This window comes from Crocuta crocuta, unplaced genomic scaffold (assembly GCF_008692635.1).
Source record: "Crocuta crocuta isolate KB4526 unplaced genomic scaffold, BGI_CrCroc_1.0 scaffold698, whole genome shotgun sequence".
In the NCBI taxonomy this organism is placed as follows: Eukaryota; Metazoa; Chordata; class Mammalia; order Carnivora; family Hyaenidae; genus Crocuta; species Crocuta crocuta.
Window position 1 is genome coordinate 219,281 of NW_027530855.1, and position 19,095 is coordinate 238,375.

The window sequence follows — 19,095 nt, forward strand, 5'->3', positions numbered from 1 at the left end:
ACCACTTGACAGCATTTTGAAAAAAGAAAAATGCATCTTCTACACCGTCTCATTTTCCATTTTCCTTTCAGTACCTTTCTCTCTTCCATATTTTCCCTCCAAATTCCGTGTTCTCATTGCTCCTGTATGTCCCTACACCACCACTTCTATATCCTCCAGGGTTTTCCCTGTTCTTCAAATAACAGTACAGTGATAAATAACTTAGATGTGACCTTATTAATTACATCCTCACAAGTAATGTATAATGTAAAATGTAGCGATCATGATCTCATTTTTCAGATGAGAAAATGAAGAGTTAGAAAAAAACAAGTGAAAGCTTATAAAGCCCATGTTCCCCTCAATGCATTCCATGCTGGAAAATGGTATCTTCTCTTCTTTAATCAAACTTCCATAGTTTAATGAAATTGGTTTTAATAAAAAATGAAAAGAAAACAATAGTAATAAAATAATTCAATTCTGTGAAATAACTGATAACTCCATGTTCCTTCCAAATATTTTTGCCTTTTTGTAAAATGATGCAACCACATAGGTAAGCAAACCTTGCCATGAGTTTTCCCTAGGTTCTTACATTCATAGCTTTTGCCATTTTCTCTGCCCCTTTCCTCTCTCTACTTTTAAATTCATTTGTGTGTGCAGACTACTTTAAAAGTGAGAATTTAAAACACAAGCCACCCACATCTAAAAAGCAGATATAAATTAAAACATCAAAATAATATACCATTATGATGACTGAATTATAAGAATTAAGTTTGCTCAAATACATGTTCTTTTGCTACAGAGTTCAAGTTAGTTTCAATACGTTAACTGTCTCCTATATGAAGTCCGTATGGAAGAGAGAAAGTAACAAAGCTTTGGGTTAGATAAACTTGTTGATTAGGACCAACCCTGAGACTCATAAGGCTTTAGACAAAGTGATTTAACTCCTAAGTCTTGATTTTCTCATCTACAAAATAGGGATGATAATACCCATCTGCTTCATAGGGTTGTGATGAGAATTAAATATTATCAAACAAGTAAAGTGCCTAATTGAACTCTCTGGCTTATAGTAAGTGCCCAATAAATCATTGGTGTTAAAACTGACCTCAGCTGAAGTTTGGCCTTTAATCAACTATATATCCAATGTAGAGTCATTTAGGTTTACTGTACTCCAAGAGCTTTAAAGAACATATACATTAAATGGAAATAATATTCTTACTTATTCACATGGCTCCTTTGAAAACTACATAATGTATAAGATGTATTGTGGAAATGCAAAATTTTGAAAAGTAAAGTAACACTTGCCCTATCCATGAGTTTTATAAAAAATTGAAGAGTGTGTATGAAAACATTTTAAGTATTTATAAAGCACCATACAAATCTAAAGGTTTATTAACATATATTCTAAAGCCAAAATGCCTGGGTTCAAAACTCAGGTTTGCCACAAACTAGCTACCTGACCATAGATAATTATCCTTTTTATAAAAATTCATAATCTGTAAAAATAGAAATAAAAAGAAATGCTTTGTAAAGAGATTGAGAGAATCAAATGAGTTAATACATAAAGAGGGTTTGTGATGATCTCTAACACATATTAAGTACAATTTAAATATATTCTTATTATCATTAATACTAGACTCTGGGTGACCTAAGGAAATATCTTTTCATAGAATACTTAAGAATAACTGGCCAAATAGACGATAGTCACAAAAGAGTAATCCTCATATTCTTTACAAACCTATGTAACTTGTATATTTTACATATTATAATATACATTTAATTTATTATATATTAATTTAATACAATTATATCTTATGTATACATAAACCTCTATATCTATAAAATAATAGTTACATATCTATAATTTATTTAGATCAAATTTGTAATATAATATGTATGTGTATATATAAGTATGTGTGGTAGAGTGTGAGCTCTTTTAGAAAAGAGCTAATCCTTAGATGGTTCTTTTTTTTTTTTAATTTTTTAAAAAATGTTTCATTTATTTCTGAGAGAGACAGTGTGAGCGGGGAAAGTCGGAGAGGGAGATACAGAATCTGAAACCAGCTCCAGGCTCTTAGCTGGCAGTCAGCACAGAGCCCGACGCGGGGCTCGAACCCACGAACTGTGAGATCATGACCTGAGCCGAAGTCGGTCGCTCTACCGACTGAGCCACCCAGGCCCCCCAATCCTTAGATGGTTCTTAATGGTAGCTATGAAAAGAACATATTTTTTAAAATTAATGCCTATTTTCACTTAAAAAGAAAAAAAGGTAGAACACCACACAAACTTGCTATAGTCCTTGTCTGATAAACCATTTGGGGATCACTGGCAAATTTAGTAATCACTAACTAATTCACCTCATAGTTTTGGGATTTTAGAGTTTAGAAAATAGTCCCATTTCATTTTCTCATGTTATTCTTATATTACTCTGTAAAATAAGAGCATAGGCATAATCAGTTGCATTTTTAATGATAAGAAAAATAAGTCTAAGCACTCTTCAGTTATTTGCCCATTATGTTGACTATATTCCTTATGCTTAGAATTTCATCCCTGTAACTTATTCATCCCATAACTTGAAATCTAAACCTCCTAACACCCTTTACCTTTTTCCCATTTCCCCACCCATCTCTCTTCTGTTCTCTGTATTTAAGTCTACTTCTGCTTTTTTTGTTGCTGTTCATTAGTTTTGCTTTTAAGATTCTGCATGTACATGAAATCATAAGATATGTCTTTCTCTCTCTGAATTATTTCACTTAGCGTAATACCCTGCAGGTCCATCCTGTTGTCTCAAATGGCAAGATCTCAACCTTTTTTACTGCATAGTAATATTCCTTTGTATGTATAATATTTTCTCTTTATTCATTCCTCTATCAAAAGACTCTTGGGTTGCTTCAATATTTTGGCAATTGTAAATAATGCAGCAAAAAAACATAGGTGTGCAAATATCTTTTCAAATTAATGCTTTCATTTTCTGTGAGTTGATAGCCAGTAGTGGAATAACTGCATCATAGTTTTTCTATTTTTAATAATTTGAGGAACCACCATACTGTTTTTGACAGTGGCTACACCAATTTACATTGCCACCAACAGTTAACGAGAAGCTCTTTTTTCCTCCACACTCTCTTCATCATGTTATTTTGTGTGTGTGTGTGTTTATTTTAGCCATAGCGACAGGTGTAAGGTGATATCTCCTTGTGGTTTTGATGTGCAGTTCCTTGATGATTAGCATCTTTTTCACGTGTCTGTTGGCCACTCTTACCACTTTTATTCAACATAGTACTGGAAATCCTAGCCATAACAAACAGGCCCAAAAAAAGAAATCAGAGGCATCAAACTGGTAAAGAACTTAAACTATTACTATATGCAGATGACATAATACTATACATAGAAACTCTAAAAGCTCTATCAAAAAACTAAGTAAACTAATAAATGAATTCAATAAATTTTCAGGATATAAAATATACATAAATCAGTATAATTAATCTATATATTAATAATAAAGTAGCAGCAAGATAAATTATGAAAACAATCTCATTTACAATTCCATCAAAAATAATAAAAACACTCAGGAATAAACTTAACCAAAGAGATAAAATACCTGTACTCTGAAAACTATAAAACACTGTTAAGAAATTGAAGACAATCCAAAGAAATGGAAAGACATTCCATGCTTATGGATTGAAAGAATATTTTTGAAATATCTATATTACCTAAAGCAATCTACACATTTAATGTAACCTCTGTCAAAATACCAACAGCATTTCTCACAGAGCTAGAACAAACAATCCTAAAATTTGTATGGAATCCTGAAAGACCCTAAATAGCCAAAGCAATCTTGATAAAGAAAAACAAGACAGGCCCAATTCCAGACATCAAGCTATAGTACAAGCCTGTAGTGATCAAAAGAGTATGGCACCGGCACAAAAATAGACGCCTAGACCAATGGAACAGAATATAGACACTTGTGTTGAGTACAGCATAATATATGAACTTGTCAAAAAAACTATGCTGTACCCATGAAATATGTCAACTACAAATTTAAAAATTAATTTGAAAAATAAATACAAAAAAGACACTGTTTCTTTATTGATTTTATTATATTACTATCAATTTCTCTCTGTATGCTTGTGAAGATTTGCTTTAGCTATTTAGGTGCTCTATGTTGGGTGCACAGTCATTTACAACTGTTATGTCCTCTTATTGGATAGATTTCTTTGTCATTATGTAATTCCCTTCTTTGTCTCTGATTATAGTCTTTGTTTTCAAGTCTATTTTGTCTGATATAGCTACTGCAACCCCAGATTTTGTTTGCTTCCATTTGCATGTAATCTCTCTCTCCAAACCATTTTCAGTCTGTGTGTTTTCCTGTCTGCACCTGTTATAGGCAGCATATAGATGGGTCTTAGGTTTTTAACCATTCTGCCACCCTATTCTGACACATTTTTAACAATCTTCACTATGTGATTTCATAAAATATATAGCCTAAGTATCATTCCCTTGCTAACTTATCTTTCCAATTGGATTTGTTTTCCTCGATTATTTTTTGTTCAAAGTCCCCAATCATTTTATGCATAGATGTGTCAGATCATCCTACTGAGTGTAAGATAATCCTGTTGCATAACTGATGAATAATGAAATTGCCTCATGGAATCACAGTGCATCTACTACCTAACTGAGAGGCACCTTTCCTCACCTCAAAATTACAAGCAGGTCTCTGGTAGGCATGCTAACACGTCCCAGTGACAAAAGTACTGAGTGTTTTCAGCATGAAGTGCTCACTACTTTGCTTTGTGCCCAAGGCCATCTGAACTAGCCCCAATGTCTTTATGTCTTAATTTTTAATTTTTTAAATTATTTTTTAAATTTACATCCAAGTTAGTAGATAGTGCAACAATGATTTCAGGAGTAGTTTCCTTAATGCACCTTACCCATTTATCCCATTCCCATTCCCACAACCCCTCCAGGAACCCTCTTATGTCTTGTCCCCCTTCCTATTTTTATATTATTTTTCCCCTTCCCGTTTGTTCATCTGTTTTGTTTCTTAAAGTCCTCATATAAGTGAACTCATATGTTATTTGTCTTTCTCTAATTTTGCTTAGCATAACACCTTCTACTTCCATCCATGTAGTTGCAACTGGCAAGATTTCATTCTTTTTGATTGCCGAGTAATACTTCACTATATATATATGGAGTATTATACAGTACTTATATATAGAGAGTATTATATAGTACTCCATATATATGTATATATATAAGTATATATGATATGTATATATTCTTCTGTATCCATTCATCCGTCAGTGGACATTTGGGCTCTTTCCATACTTTGGCTATTGTTCATAGTGCTGCTATAAACATTGGGGTGCATGTGCTCCTTTGAAACAGCATACCTGTACCCTTGGGTAAATACTAGTAGTGCAATTGTTGGGTCATAGGGTAGTTCTATTTTTAATTTTTTGAGGAACCTACACGCTGTTTTCCAGAGAGGCTGCACCAGACTGCATTTCCACCAACAGTGCAGAAGAGATCCTCTTTCTCTGCCTCCTTGCCAACATCTGTTGTTGCCTGAGTTGTTAATGTTAGTCATTCTGACAGGTGTGAGGTGGCATCTCATTGTGGTTTTCATTTGTATTCCCCTGATGATGAGTGATGTTGAGCATTTTTTCATGTATTGGATGGCCATCTGGATGTCTTCTTTGGAGAAGTGTCTATTCATGTCTTTTGCCCATTTCTTCACTGGATTATTTGTTTCTTGGGTGTCAAGCTTCATATGTTCTTTATAGATTTTGTATACTTACCCCTTTATCTGATATGTCATTTGCAAATATCTTCTCCCTATCTGTCAGTTGCGTTCTGGTTTTGCTGATTGTTTCCTTCACTGTGCAGAAACTTTTTATTTTGATGAGGATCCAATAGTTCATTTTTGTTTTTGTTTCCCTTCCTCCAGAGACATGTTGAGTAAGAAGTTGCTGCGGCCAAGGTCAGAGAGGTTTTTGCCTGCTTACTCCTNATTGGATGGCCATCTGGATGTCTTCTTTGGAGAAGTGTCTATTCATGTCTTTTGCCCATTTCTTCACTGGATTATTTGTTTCTTGGGTGTCAAGCTTCATATGTTCTTTATAGATTTTGTATACTTACCCCTTTATCTGATATGTCATTTGCAAATATCTTCTCCCTATCTGTCAGTTGCGTTCTGGTTTTGCTGATTGTTTCCTTCACTGTGCAGAAACTTTTTATTTTGATGAGGATCCAATAGTTCATTTTTGTTTTTGTTTCCCTTCCTCCAGAGACATGTTGAGTAAGAAGTTGCTGCGGCCAAGGTCAGAGAGGTTTTTGCCTGCTTACTCCTCTAGGATTTTGATGGCTTCCCGTCTTATGTTTAGATCTTTCATCCATTTTGAGTTTCTTTTTGTGTGTGGTATAAGAAAGTGGTCCAGGTTTTTCTGCATGTTGCTGTCCAGTTTTCCCAGCACCACTTGCCGAAGAGACTGCTTTATTCCATTGGATATTCTTTCCTGCTTTGTCAAAGACTAGTTGGCCATATGTTTGTGGGTTCATTTCTGGATTCTCTATTCTGTTCCATTGATCTAAGTGTCTGTTTCTGTGCCAGTACCATACTGTCTGGATGATTACAACTTTGTAATACAGCTTTAAGTCTGGGATTGTGATGCCTCCAGCTTTGGTTTTCTTTTTTAAGAATGCTTTGGCTATTTGGAGTCTTTTCTGGTTCCATATAATGTTTGTTCTAGCTCTGTGAAGAATGCTGGTGTTATTTTGATAGGGATTAGATTGAATATGTAGATTGCTTCGGGTGGTATTGATATTTTAACAATATTTATTCTTCCTATCCATGAGCATGGAATATTTTTCCTGTGTGTGTGTGTGTGTGTGTGTGTGTCTGTGTGTCTGTGTGCTCTTCAATTTCTTTCTTTAGTTTTCAGTGTTTAGATTTTTCACTTCTGATTAGGTTTATTCCTACATATTTTATGTTTTTGGTGCAATAGTAAATGTGATCAATTCCTTGATTTCTTTTTCTGTTCCTTCATTATTGGGGTATAAGAATGCAACGGATTTCGGTGCATTGATTTTATTACTTGTGATTTTGCTGAATTCCTAGATCAGTTCTAGCAGTTTTTTGGTGGAATCTTTTGGGTTGTCCATATAGAATATCATATCATCTGCAAAGAATGAAGAATTGACCTTCTGGCCAGTTTGGATGCCTTTTATTTCTTTGTGTTGTCTGACTGCTGAGGCTAAGACTTCCAATAGTGTGTTGAATAACAGTGGTGAGAGTGTACATCCCTGTATTGTTCCTGACCTTAGGGGGAAGCTCTCAGTTTTCCCCCACTTAGGATGATATTATCAGTGGGTCTTTCATATATGGCTTTTATGGTTTCAAAATATGATCCTTCCATCTCAACTTTCTTGAGGGTTTTTATCAAGAAAGGAAGCTGTATTTTGCCTAATGTTTTCTCTGCATCTATTGAGAGGATCATGTGGTTCTTGTCCTTTCTTTTATTGATGTGATGTATCACATTGATTGATTTGTGGATATTGAACCAGCCCTGCATCCCAGTTATAAATCTTTGGTTGGGGTGAATAATTTTTTTAATGTGTTGTTGGATATAGTTGGCTAATATCCTATTGAAGATTTTTGCATCCATGTTCATCAAGGAAATTGGTCTATAGTTCTCCTTTTTAGTGGGGTCTTTTCTGGTTGTGGAATCAAAGTAATGCTGGCTTCATAGAAAGAGTTTGGAAGTTTTCCTTCCATTTCTAGTTTTTGGAACAGCTTCAAAAGAATGGGTGTTAACTCTTTCTTAAATGTTTGGTATAATTCTCCCGGAAATCTATCTGGCCCTGGACTCCTGTTTTTTGGGAGATTTTTGATTACTAATTTGATTTCTTTACTGGTTATGGGTCTGTTCAAATNGGTTTTGTTTGTTTATTTGTTTGTCTGTTAGTTTCAATAGCACTGATTTGTGCTCTAGTCTTTATTATTTCCTGCCTTCTGTTAGTTTGGGGTTCCAATTGCTATTCTTTCCCCAGCTCTTTAGGGCATAAGGTTAGGTTGTATATCTGAGACTTTTCTTCTCTCTTTAGGAAGGCCTGGATTGCTACATACATCCTTCTTATGACTGCCTTTGCTGCGTCCCAGAGCTTTTGGGCTGTGGTGTTATCATTTTCATTGGCTTCCATATACTTTTTAATATCTTCTTTAACTTTATGCTTAGACCATTCATTCTTTAGTAGATTGTTCTTTAGTCTCCAAGTATTTGTTATCTTTCCGACTTTTTTTTTGTGGTTGATTTTGAGTTACATATGTTGTGGTCTGAAAATACGCACAGTATGATCTCGATCTTTTTATGCTTGTTGAGGGCTGATTTGTGTCCCATTATGTGATCTATTCTGGAAAACGTTCCATGTGCACTGGAGAAGACTGTATTCTGCTGCTTTAGGTGAAATGTTCCGAATATATCTATTAAGTCAACCTGGTCCAGTGTGTCATTCAAAGTCCTTCTTTCCTTGTCAATTTTCTGTTTAGATGATCTGTCCATTGCTGTGTTACAGTCTCCTACTATTATGGTATTATTTTCAATGAGTTTCTTTATGTTTGTGATTAACTGATTTATATATTTGGGTTTCTCCACATTTGGAGCATAAGTGTTTACAACTGTTAGGTCTTCTTGGTGGATATACCCCTTAATTATGTCCTTCTTCATGTCTTGTTACAGTCTTTATTTTAAAGTCTATATTGTCTGATTTAAGAATGGCTACTCTGGCTTTCTTTTGGTGACCACTAGCATGACAGATGGTTCTCCATCCCCTTAGTTTCAATCTAAAGGTGTCTTTAGGCCTAAAGTGGGTCTCTTGTAAACAGCACATAGATGTATCTTATTTTCTTATCCATTCTGTTACTCTATGTCTTTTGGTTGGAGTATTTAGTCCATTGATGTTTAGAGCAAGTGCTGAAAGATATGAATTTATTGACATTTTGTTGCCGTAGAGTTGGGGTTTTTGGTGTTGCTCTCTTGTCCTTTCTAGTCGTTAGTCTTTTTGTTTTGGTCTTTTCTCCCTTCAGAGAGCCCTCCTTAAAATCTCTTGCATGGTTGGCTTAGTGGTCACAATCTCCTTTATTTTTGTTTGGGAAACTTTTTATCTCTCCTATTTTGTTTTTAAAAATTTTTTTTTATTTTTTTAATGTTTTTTATTTATTTCTAGGAGAGAGAGAGAGAGAGAGAGACAGCATGAGCAGGGGAGGGTCAGAGAGAGAGGGAGTCACAGACTCTGAAAGAGGCTCCAGGCTCTGAGCTGGCAGTCAGCACAGAGCCCGACGCGGGGCTCGAACCCACGAACCGCGAGATCATGACCTGAGTGAAAGCCGGACGCTTAACCGACTAAGCCACCCCGGCGCCCCTATCTCTCCTATTTTGAATAATAGCCTTGCTGGATAAAGAATTTTTGGCTGCATATTTTTCCTATTCAACACATTGAATATATCCTGCCTCTCCTTTCTGGCCTGCCAAGTTTCTGTGGATAGGTCAGCTGCAAATCTTATCTGTCTTCCCTTGTAGGGTAAGAATTTTTTTCCCTTTGCTGCTTTCATAATTCTTTCCTTGCCTGAGTATTTTGCAAATTTGACTATGATATGCCTTATTGATAGTCGGTTTTTGTTGATCTAATGGGAGTTCTCTGTGCTTCCTGTATTTTTATGTCTGTGTCTTTCCCCAGGTTAGGAAAGTCCTCTGCTATGATCAGCTCATAACACTTCTACCCCTTTTACTCTCTTTTCATCTTCTGGTACCCCTATGAATCTGATATTGTTTCTTTTTAATGAGTCACTGATTTCTCTAATTCTTAAATCATGCTCTTTTGCTGTACTCTCCCTCTTTTTTTCTGCTTAAAATATTCTTCATAAGTTTGTCCTCTATATTGCTGATTTGCTGCTCTGCCTCTCCCATCCTTGCCACCATGGCATCCATGAAAGATTGCAGCTCAGTTATAGCATTTTTAATTTCATCCTGACTAGCTTTTACTTCTTTTATCTCTGCAGAACTGATTCTAATCTATTTTCAGCCCCAGCTAGTATCCTTATTAATGTGATCCTAAACTCTGGTTCAGACATCTTGTTTGTATCTGTGTTGATTAAGTCCCTGGCTGTTGTTTCTTGCTGCTCTTTCTTTTGGGGTAAAATCCTTCACTGCATCATTTTGCAGGAAGAAAATGAATTAATAGGGAAAAAAACAACACACACAAAAAAATCAAGTAAATTATGCTAGATCTTAGGTGTGTTTAGGTCTGGTTGTTGAAAGGAGCTTGATAGATTAGAGAAAAAAAGGGAAAGATAAGAAAAAAAAGGGGGGGAGGGAAAAAATTTGAAATGAATTTCAGTGAATACACTGAAATGAATACAGTGAAATAGCATAAAATGAAATGATTGAAATAAAGTAGAATTTGAAAAAATTACAAAAAAGTAAAAGAATAGAAAAAAGTAAAGAAAAATATTTTCATAAAAACTGAAAATAAAAAATTTTTTCTCTTTCTGTATTCGTGAAAATGAAAAGTAATGAAAAAGAAAAATTGAATAGATGGGCTAGCGAACAGACAGAAATATGATGAAATTATATCGTTTTCCCTTAGAAGTCAAACTATAAAGTCTGTAAACTATGTAGTTTATAGACTAGTAGTCTGTAAACTAAGCAGGTAGAAAGACGTGTGGTGTTCCTGAAAAGTGACATTGGCCCAGTTAGGCAGGGCTTAGTGTAACTACTCCATTCTCCACTAGATGGCATTGCTTAGCTTACTGGGGTGGATTGTTGTGGTGCTTGTAGGTGTGTATGCGCATGCACAGCAGGTCAGGTGAAAACGGTGTCACTCAGCTACCCAGTCTCTAGTATTCAAACTCTGTTCTCCCTGATCAGCAATCATGTACCCATTCTTTGTCTCTGGCTTCTGTCCATTCCATGCTTTTATACTGTCCATGACCAAGCCGTCAGGTTGCCAAGCAGCACCTCCCTCCTGATGCAATGTTTCCAACCCCTCACTTCTGAGGGACTGCAGCTTTGAGCCACTCAGACCTTCTGGGGGAGAGTCTCACCGAGCAATGGCCAGATGCTGACCAACCCAGGAACATTCATGGGACCGTGCTGCTGCTGATGCCCAGAGACTGTGGCTGGGTGCCAGCCCACCACAGAAAAAGTACATGTGATCGTGTAGCAGCAACATTTCAGGGATTATGCAAAATCACAACATATATCTGGTGCCAGACTTCACCCTTAACATCCTTATTCCAACACCAGTGAATATGGTTGTTCTTTGGGGTTTCCTGGGGCCCTTGCCTGTGGGGTGGCCACACAACCTCTATCAAAGTCCTCCCAGCAGGGGAATCGCCTCTCCCCGTGTAGCCTGAGTACCCTGAGGACCTTGCCTTCTGATCCTGGGGATTCGCCCTTCCCACCAGAGCACCATCTGGTATCAAGCTGCAGAGTTTCAGACTCAGCGCTCCCTCTGTTTATACAGTCTTAATGGAATTTATTTAAAAATTTTTTTCTTTTGTAGTTCATTTATTTTTGAGGCAGAGAGAGACAGAGCATGAGCGGGGGAAGGGCAGCGAGAGAGGGAGACACAGAATCTGAAATAGGCTCCAGGCTCTGAGTTGTCAGCACATAACCCTATGCATGGCTCAAACCCATGAACCAGGAGATCATGACCTGAGCTGAAGTCGAACGCTTAACTGACTGAGCCACCCAAGCACCCTGAGTCTTAATGGAATTTAAATTCTCTCCTTTCTCCTTCTCCCTTTTTTGTTCAGTCCCTGTGGCTTTTTCCACTTTTCACTTTCTCTCCAGCTGCTTGGGGGTGGGGGGTGGGGTGTTTTCCCATACCTTCCCCCCATCTCCATCCTCTCCATAAGCAAAAAAACCTCCCTGCCCTCCATGGCTTCTCTCTTCCCTAGTTCACCTCTCTGTGCTGTGTACCTGCTGAGTGCTGTGGTTCAGGTTGTGCAGATTGTTATGTTAATCCTCAAATCAGTTTTCTAGGTGTGCAGGATGGTTTATGTTTATCTGGCTACATTTCATGGATGTGATATGCAAAAAAGAGGTTTCCATGCTTTTTCACCATCTTGGCCCCTCTCTATCCTTGACTATTCTTAATGCTACACCTCCTTCCAACTCTCTTACACTTAAAATTTCATGTTTATATTTTGTAGTACTTGGTCCATTTATGGCTAATTTGTGCTATAAGTAAATGCTAAATTTTTGCATTTCAAGTATTTAAAACAAAATTAACATAACTAATATATCTTACTTTTAAATAAACTTACATAGCTTCTGGATTCATTATACAGATAGCTCCTGTACAATGGCATTTCTTTGTGTCATCATATGATATTCCCAGACTCAGTCCAATCATCTGTGTAACAATAATGGAAAATGCCTCCAAAGTTACCTCCTTGGGGTACTACATTAACAAAAACAAATATTCAAATGAAAGACAAGTCACTGGAAGGTGATAAAAAGTAATAATTTTCTAATTTTGAACATATTTATTATTTTATCAAATACTTAAGAATAGAAAATACAGCTCCGTGAACAGGTGAGAAGCTGAAGTTCTTATCATGAAATTTTACTGAGATGAAAGCAAACTGAACCTACGCCATGGTTTATCATGATTTAACAACTGAATACCTAACTTAATTCTCAAGCAGCTACCATCACTATATGAAAGGTTTTTATATAAATATATATTTTTTTGGGGGGGTATATGGGCCATGATCTTCAATTTACCTAATTTCTTATGACAGCTCTTGCATTCATTTAGAATAGTCCACTTGATATTCTGCTTGCCAGCTCAAAAAGTGGCCATGTAACCAAATTACTTAGTTTAAGTGTGCTATTAGTTTCCTATCAGGATTCTCCATGACTCAGTAACTCGTATGAGGAGAAATCACAGAAAGACTCTCAAGATAGCATTCCTGGATTATGCTGCTCACATATTTAACAAGTGTAAGATAACTTCCTTGCCAAAAAGAAATGTGACACTTACAATTCATGAATATGCAATAACATCATGATTTGTCCAGTTATTACCAAATATGGCATAGGATAAGGCATAGGTAAGGACAAGTTGTGAGGAAGATCAAGGCACTTCATTATCATAATGACCAGCTCTAATAAAAATTTGGGGTTCAACAGGATTTTTTGACAGCACTAGAGGATGCATATTATGAAAAATATAAAGAGAAAGCTGTGAATGAGATAACTGAGAATGCAGATAAGCAGTGAGTAAGCTCCTGTAGCAGCACTGTAGTGGCTCTTAATATCTTGTAGTTGCTGGACTGACATGGCTGAGGACCACACACAAAACCTAAGGATAAGGACTAAAGGGATGCAGCATTAATTTAATTCTCAAATCTACCAGGCTTGATGGGGAAGAAGCTAGAAGCTGAAAACTGGGAAAGGACCAAATGGAGTAACATGGACAAATACACTTGGATTTCACTTTCCAACATAGGAAGCCTCCCTCTAAACAATATTAGAGAGCCCCCAAATTTTAAAAAAAAACAGTTTTGATAATACCTAGGATATTTGTCTCACCAATCCTCAATGCCTTTCAGGTCCATGTTAAGAATTAAATCACAACAGTAGTTATCAAGATGGTGTTATATGTGATTCCCGATTTTACTACCCCTCACAACAAGAACAACTAACAACTATTCCTGGACAAGAATCTACCAAGAAGATCCTAGAACATGGAGGTGAGCCTGAAGAAACCCAGAAAAACCACATTAGAAGGGTAAGAGCAGTTACACACTGACTACCTTGCCTCTCCCCAAGGCTGGTGCACCGCCATACTAGATCACCTCCCCAGGTGGGAAATGAAAGCCCAGGGTGGACATCTAGCTCCCCCAGAAATTTAGGTGACTTTTTGGGAGTCCCTGGTCTGGTCTCCAGTGACAAGAAGCACAAAGGATGCTATGTGGCTTGACCATGGGAAATCTGTGACAGAGAAGGATGGAGGGGCTTGCAACAATCAGCACACAGATCTTGGAAGACCACATTCCACCTGCATCAGCCAAGAAGTAGCCTCAACCAGCATTTTTGGCCATCTGTGGAGCCAAGGCAGTGATCAGTCTGACCAGGGAATGCAATGAATAGCAGGTCTTCCTTATTCAGATCATCAAAAAGTCTTGCCACCACTGGAGGCTGTCTACCTCCCACCCCCACCCAGGCAAGGAGGCTGAGTCATAGTGTAACTTCTGGCCCCACCTGACAAGAAGCCAGATCGTAACAACTGGAAGCTATATAGCCCAGTACGGTAGCATGGAGAGTATGGTAAGCGTGTCTGATTGTCCACAGAGCAAAACCAATGGCATCTTTCAGCCAGGGAACTTGAGGTGCTTGTCAACTCAAATTGAGACCACAAAAGACCTTTCTGGGCCTGGAGTCCGTTCCACCCAGACAGGGGCAGAATATTCAATGCTGAATATTGAATCTCCAGGCCCTACCTGAACAGAAAGCCTAGCTGGTACAATTGAGAGCTATGTATCCCAGCATCACTTGAACATAGAGAATGGCAGGTACAGGTGATTATCCACAGAGCAAAGCCAGTGGCACCATTTGACCATAGAACTTGGGGTCCAGATCAGCTTGAGTCAAGACTACAAAGGCTGCTGGTTCTCCCACTCCACCTTTGCAGGGAGACTGATTTGTAGTCACACCATTGTAAATACAGACTTCGGCCAGCCTAGACCAGGGAACTTAACCGGTGTACATGGGAAACTGCATAGCCATACAACAACCCTCTTATAGTGGCACTTGAACAGAAAGAACAGCCTATAGATTTCTCCATCTTTACCACAAAACAACTGCCCCATCTGGCCAAGGAATTCAGTGTACAGTACTGCCTGTTTTGGGTCCCCAAACACTGGGTCATACAAGCCTTGGGACACATTCTGCTACCCTGCCATGGCAGGGAATCTAAATCACAGCCCATTTCCTGTTGAGTAAAATATCTGCTCCAACCATCTAGGAAGCCCAATGAGTGAAGCTGGGCAACTGCAAAACATATCTCACACCCTTGCTTGGGCAGGGAACCAAGCCAGGAGTCCTATGAACTGTTACCAGCCAGCAGCAATTATATCCCCAACCTCAGAGCTCACATAGTGGCCTCACCCAAAAATAGACCTGGAGAGCAAATTTGACCTGACCAAGAACATTATCAATAGACATGTCTAGAAATCCAAACTAAACTGACTGGTAATGAACTATCTCTGCCAAAGCAAATTTGTAAAATCTGGAAGAAGAGACTGCCTACTCAAATGCACATATACCATGGGAGACTCCTAGATGGTAACCTAGGAATACCCTGAAAGAACAACTCCTCCTGAAAAAGAACTAAGGGTGACTAAAAAGCTTCTGAACAACTTAGGACAGAGGAACCATATAGAGAATGGCAGAAGGCATGAAGACACAACAATGACAGGAATACCACACCAGATGCTGTGAGCTGCGGTATGGGGGGAGAGTCCTGAGGGACTGTGAGCAGATTCACCTGTCCTTGGCTCATTTTTAAAAGCCAGAGTTTAAAAGAGAAGCTAGAATATAAAGGAATTAACCCTCCACCAAGTGGTGGAGAATCAGAGGGGCTGGCACCATTCTTCAGATTATCCTGTTACCTGGATATCACAGATGGCAGCCGAATTCAGGTACCCTAGCCAGCCCACCACCTTAGCCAACACTGGGCCCCTAGACAGCACCAGCCCAGATACTCTGGAACACAGAAAAAAAAAAGCCACAGTTTAAAGAGCAACTAGAATAAAAGGAACTAGCCCTAGAATTCTATAAAATGGCAGGAGAGCTATGAAACACTCTGTAGGGCCAAAGGAGCAGGAGAGTACCATTGTTTATGCTCCTCCTCCACCTTGACAGCACAGACAAAAGAAGGGTCAGGGCACCCTTGCAGCCCAATGCCTCCGTGAGTCCTGGGATCCTGGCCTACACAAGACCCTGCTGTGGCGCCCACCCCAGAAAAGTCCCACTAAGTGGCCCCTGTGTAGCATACACAGGGACATCCTTGGACAGTGTTCACTACAGCTCTAGCCATCTCACCTAGGTAACACATGCATAAAGCACCCTGAAGCACTCCAGGGCAACAGCCACTATACAAAGAGCCCCAGAACCCCCTGGCCAGTGCTCACTGAAGCTCCATCCATTCTACCAGGGCAGCCCCAGTGTGGATTGCCCTACTTCCAGCCCACACTCATTACAGATGCAGCAAGTCAACCAAACCCACCAGGCACATGCTGTCCACACAAGGGATGTTCCTACAAAAGGCCATTTCTTCAAATCTAAGAGAAGTAGCTGTTCTACCTAATTCGCAGAAACAAACATAGAAAGACAAAGAAAATAAGGCAACAGAGGAATATGTTCCAAACTAAAGAAAAAGACAAAACCTCAGAAAAAGAGCTAAACAAATCAGAGATAAGCAACCAACCTGATAAAGAGTTCAAAGTAATGGTTAAAAACAGACTCACTGAACTGGAGAGAAGACAGAATAAACTCAGTGAGAACTTCATCAAAGAGACAGAAAATAATTTTTTAAAAACAATCAGACTTGAAGAATAGAATAACTGAAATGAAAATTACACCAGGGAGAATGAACAGCAGAGCAGAAAATGCAGAGGCTGAATTAATGATTGGGAAGACAATATAATGAAAAGTACCCAAGCTGAACAGCAAAAAAGTAAAAAAAAAAAACCAAAACAAAACAAAAAAACAATAAAGATATGTTAAGAGACCTCTGGTATAATATGAAGCATACTAAGACTCTCAATCTAGGGTTCCCAAAAGGAAAAAAGAAAGAAAAGAGCAGAAAACTTATTTGAAGAAATAATAGCTGCAAACTTCACTAACCATGGGAAAGAAACAGATATCCATGTCCAGAAAGCATAGACAGCCNCAAAACAAAACAAAAAACAATAAAGATATGTTAAGAGACCTCTGGTATAATATGAAGCATACTAAGACTCTCAATCTAGGGTTCCCAAAAGGAAAAAAGAAAGAAAAGAGCAGAAAACTTATTTGAAGAAATAATAGCTGCAAACTTCACTAACCATGGGAAAGAAACAGATATCCATGTCCAGAAAGCATAGACAGCCACAAATAAAATAAACCATAGGAAGTACACACTACAACACATAATAATTAAATAATTAAAATAACAAAGATAGAGTATCTTGAAAGTATGAAGAGCAAAGCAACTACTTACATACAAAAAACTCAATAACACTATCAGCTAACTTTTCAGCAGAAACTTTAGAGGCCAGAAGGGAGTTGCATGATATATTCAGAGTGCTAACAGGAGAAAACGACAAATAAGAATACTCTCCCTGACAAGGTTATAATTCAGAATTCAAAGAGGGAAAGTTTCTCAGACAAAAGTTAAAGGAATTCATCACCACTAAAATTGACCTTCCAAGATCTGTTTAAGGGATTTCTTTAAGTAAAAAAGAAAAGCTATTAATTAGCAGAAAATTATAAATGGGAAAAAACTCACAAGTAAAAGAAACAAAACAAATGAGCACAAGGGAAAGAGAGAGAGAAGGAAAGAGAGAGAGAGAGAGAGAGACAGAGACAGGCAAACCAAGAAAAAGAAGCTAATCTAGAGAGAACAAGCTGATGGCTATCACAGGGAGGTGGGTTAAATAGGTGATGGGGATTAAGGAGTGCACTTGTGATGAACACAAGTTGTATGGAAGTACTGAATCACTAAATTGTACACCTGAAGCTAATATTATACTGTACCATTTACTAACTGGAATTTAAAAACTTTTTAAAAAAGAATGAAATTGTACTATTTGGAACAACATGGATGGATCTAAGGAGCATAATGCTAAGTAAAATAAGTCAGTCAGAGAAAAATACCATATGATTTCACCCATGTTTGGAATTTAAGAAACAAAACAAATGAAGAGGGGAAAATGAAGCAAATCTAAAACCAACTCTTAACTATAAAGAACAAACTGATGGTTACCAGAGGGGAGCTGGGTGTGGGGATAAATGAAACAGATGAAGGGGATTAAGAATACACTTATCTTGATGAGCACTGAGTAACTGTACACCTGAAGTGAATATAACACTGTATGTTAACTACATGGAAATCAAATTTTTAAAAAGACATACATGAAAAGATAAAAATATTTTAGATTCCTATATCCCCTTCTTCAACCCTTATGTTGAGTGGTAAAGTAGTCCTAAAATATTCCTCCTAGCTTTCCAGAAAACTAAATATAAATCTAGATCAGTGGCACTGGTAGATCTAGCCCATTTAAATTATAATCAAGTGTAGTAAATGTTCTTCAATCATATGTGGCCCACACCTATCTCATGTCTCCACTGCCCCAAAAGCAAACAGAAAAGCTACAGGTGAGAGATGGGCAGTCACAGCTGAGAGTTCCCTCTTGTCTTCCTGCTATGCATGGGAAAAAGCAATCAGTTTCTTGGAGGAGGGTGCTCCTGCCTAAAAAGTCCTGCACCCAGAACACTGGGCAAAGAATCTGGCCAAAAACAAAAGAAAATGATTGCTTATAATTAAAGGAATACAGAGAATCAGTTTTAAAATAATTTAACCTCTAATACACTTAGGATATAGGCCCTACACTGCCAGAGAAGAAGTGACATTGAAGCAAAAATCAGGTCTACAAATGAATTCTGAACTAGTCCACATTCAGCCCTCTGAAGACATAAACTTTCCTTTATCTTGAACTCAATATGCAATACCCAATTCAAATAGAAAAATAACAATGCATTAAATAATAAAATAAACTGGAAACTAAAGCAAACAGATAAAAACTCAAAAATTATTTGGAAAAGATAGGAAAGGATTCCAGAAAAAGGAAGATGAGATTTAATTTTCTATGGCAGTTGATTTCACCCATAGAAGGTAAAGAAGTGAGGGAAAAGATTAAGCATCTCCCTTAGACCCTGATGCCTAAAAGATTCTATTTTGACCATCAAAGCTTTACTAGCATAACAATATATTTATTTCTTTATCCAAGAGTTAATATTATTTATATTTTCTCATTATACTATTTATTAATTTAATTTTTAAATTAAC

General features: G+C 37.6%; 1 protein-coding gene across 1 annotated transcript in view; it reads right to left on the reverse strand.

The window, feature by feature from the left end:
* LOC144235935 (disintegrin and metalloproteinase domain-containing protein 32-like) overlaps positions 1–19,095 on the reverse strand; it is a 149,509-nt gene that overhangs the window by 59,202 nt on the left and 71,212 nt on the right. The window contains exon 11 of the mRNA XM_077769550.1: positions 12,302–12,438. Within this exon, the coding sequence (XP_077625676.1) occupies positions 12,302–12,438 (137 nt within the window). The remainder of the gene's footprint in view (positions 1–12,301; positions 12,439–19,095) is intronic.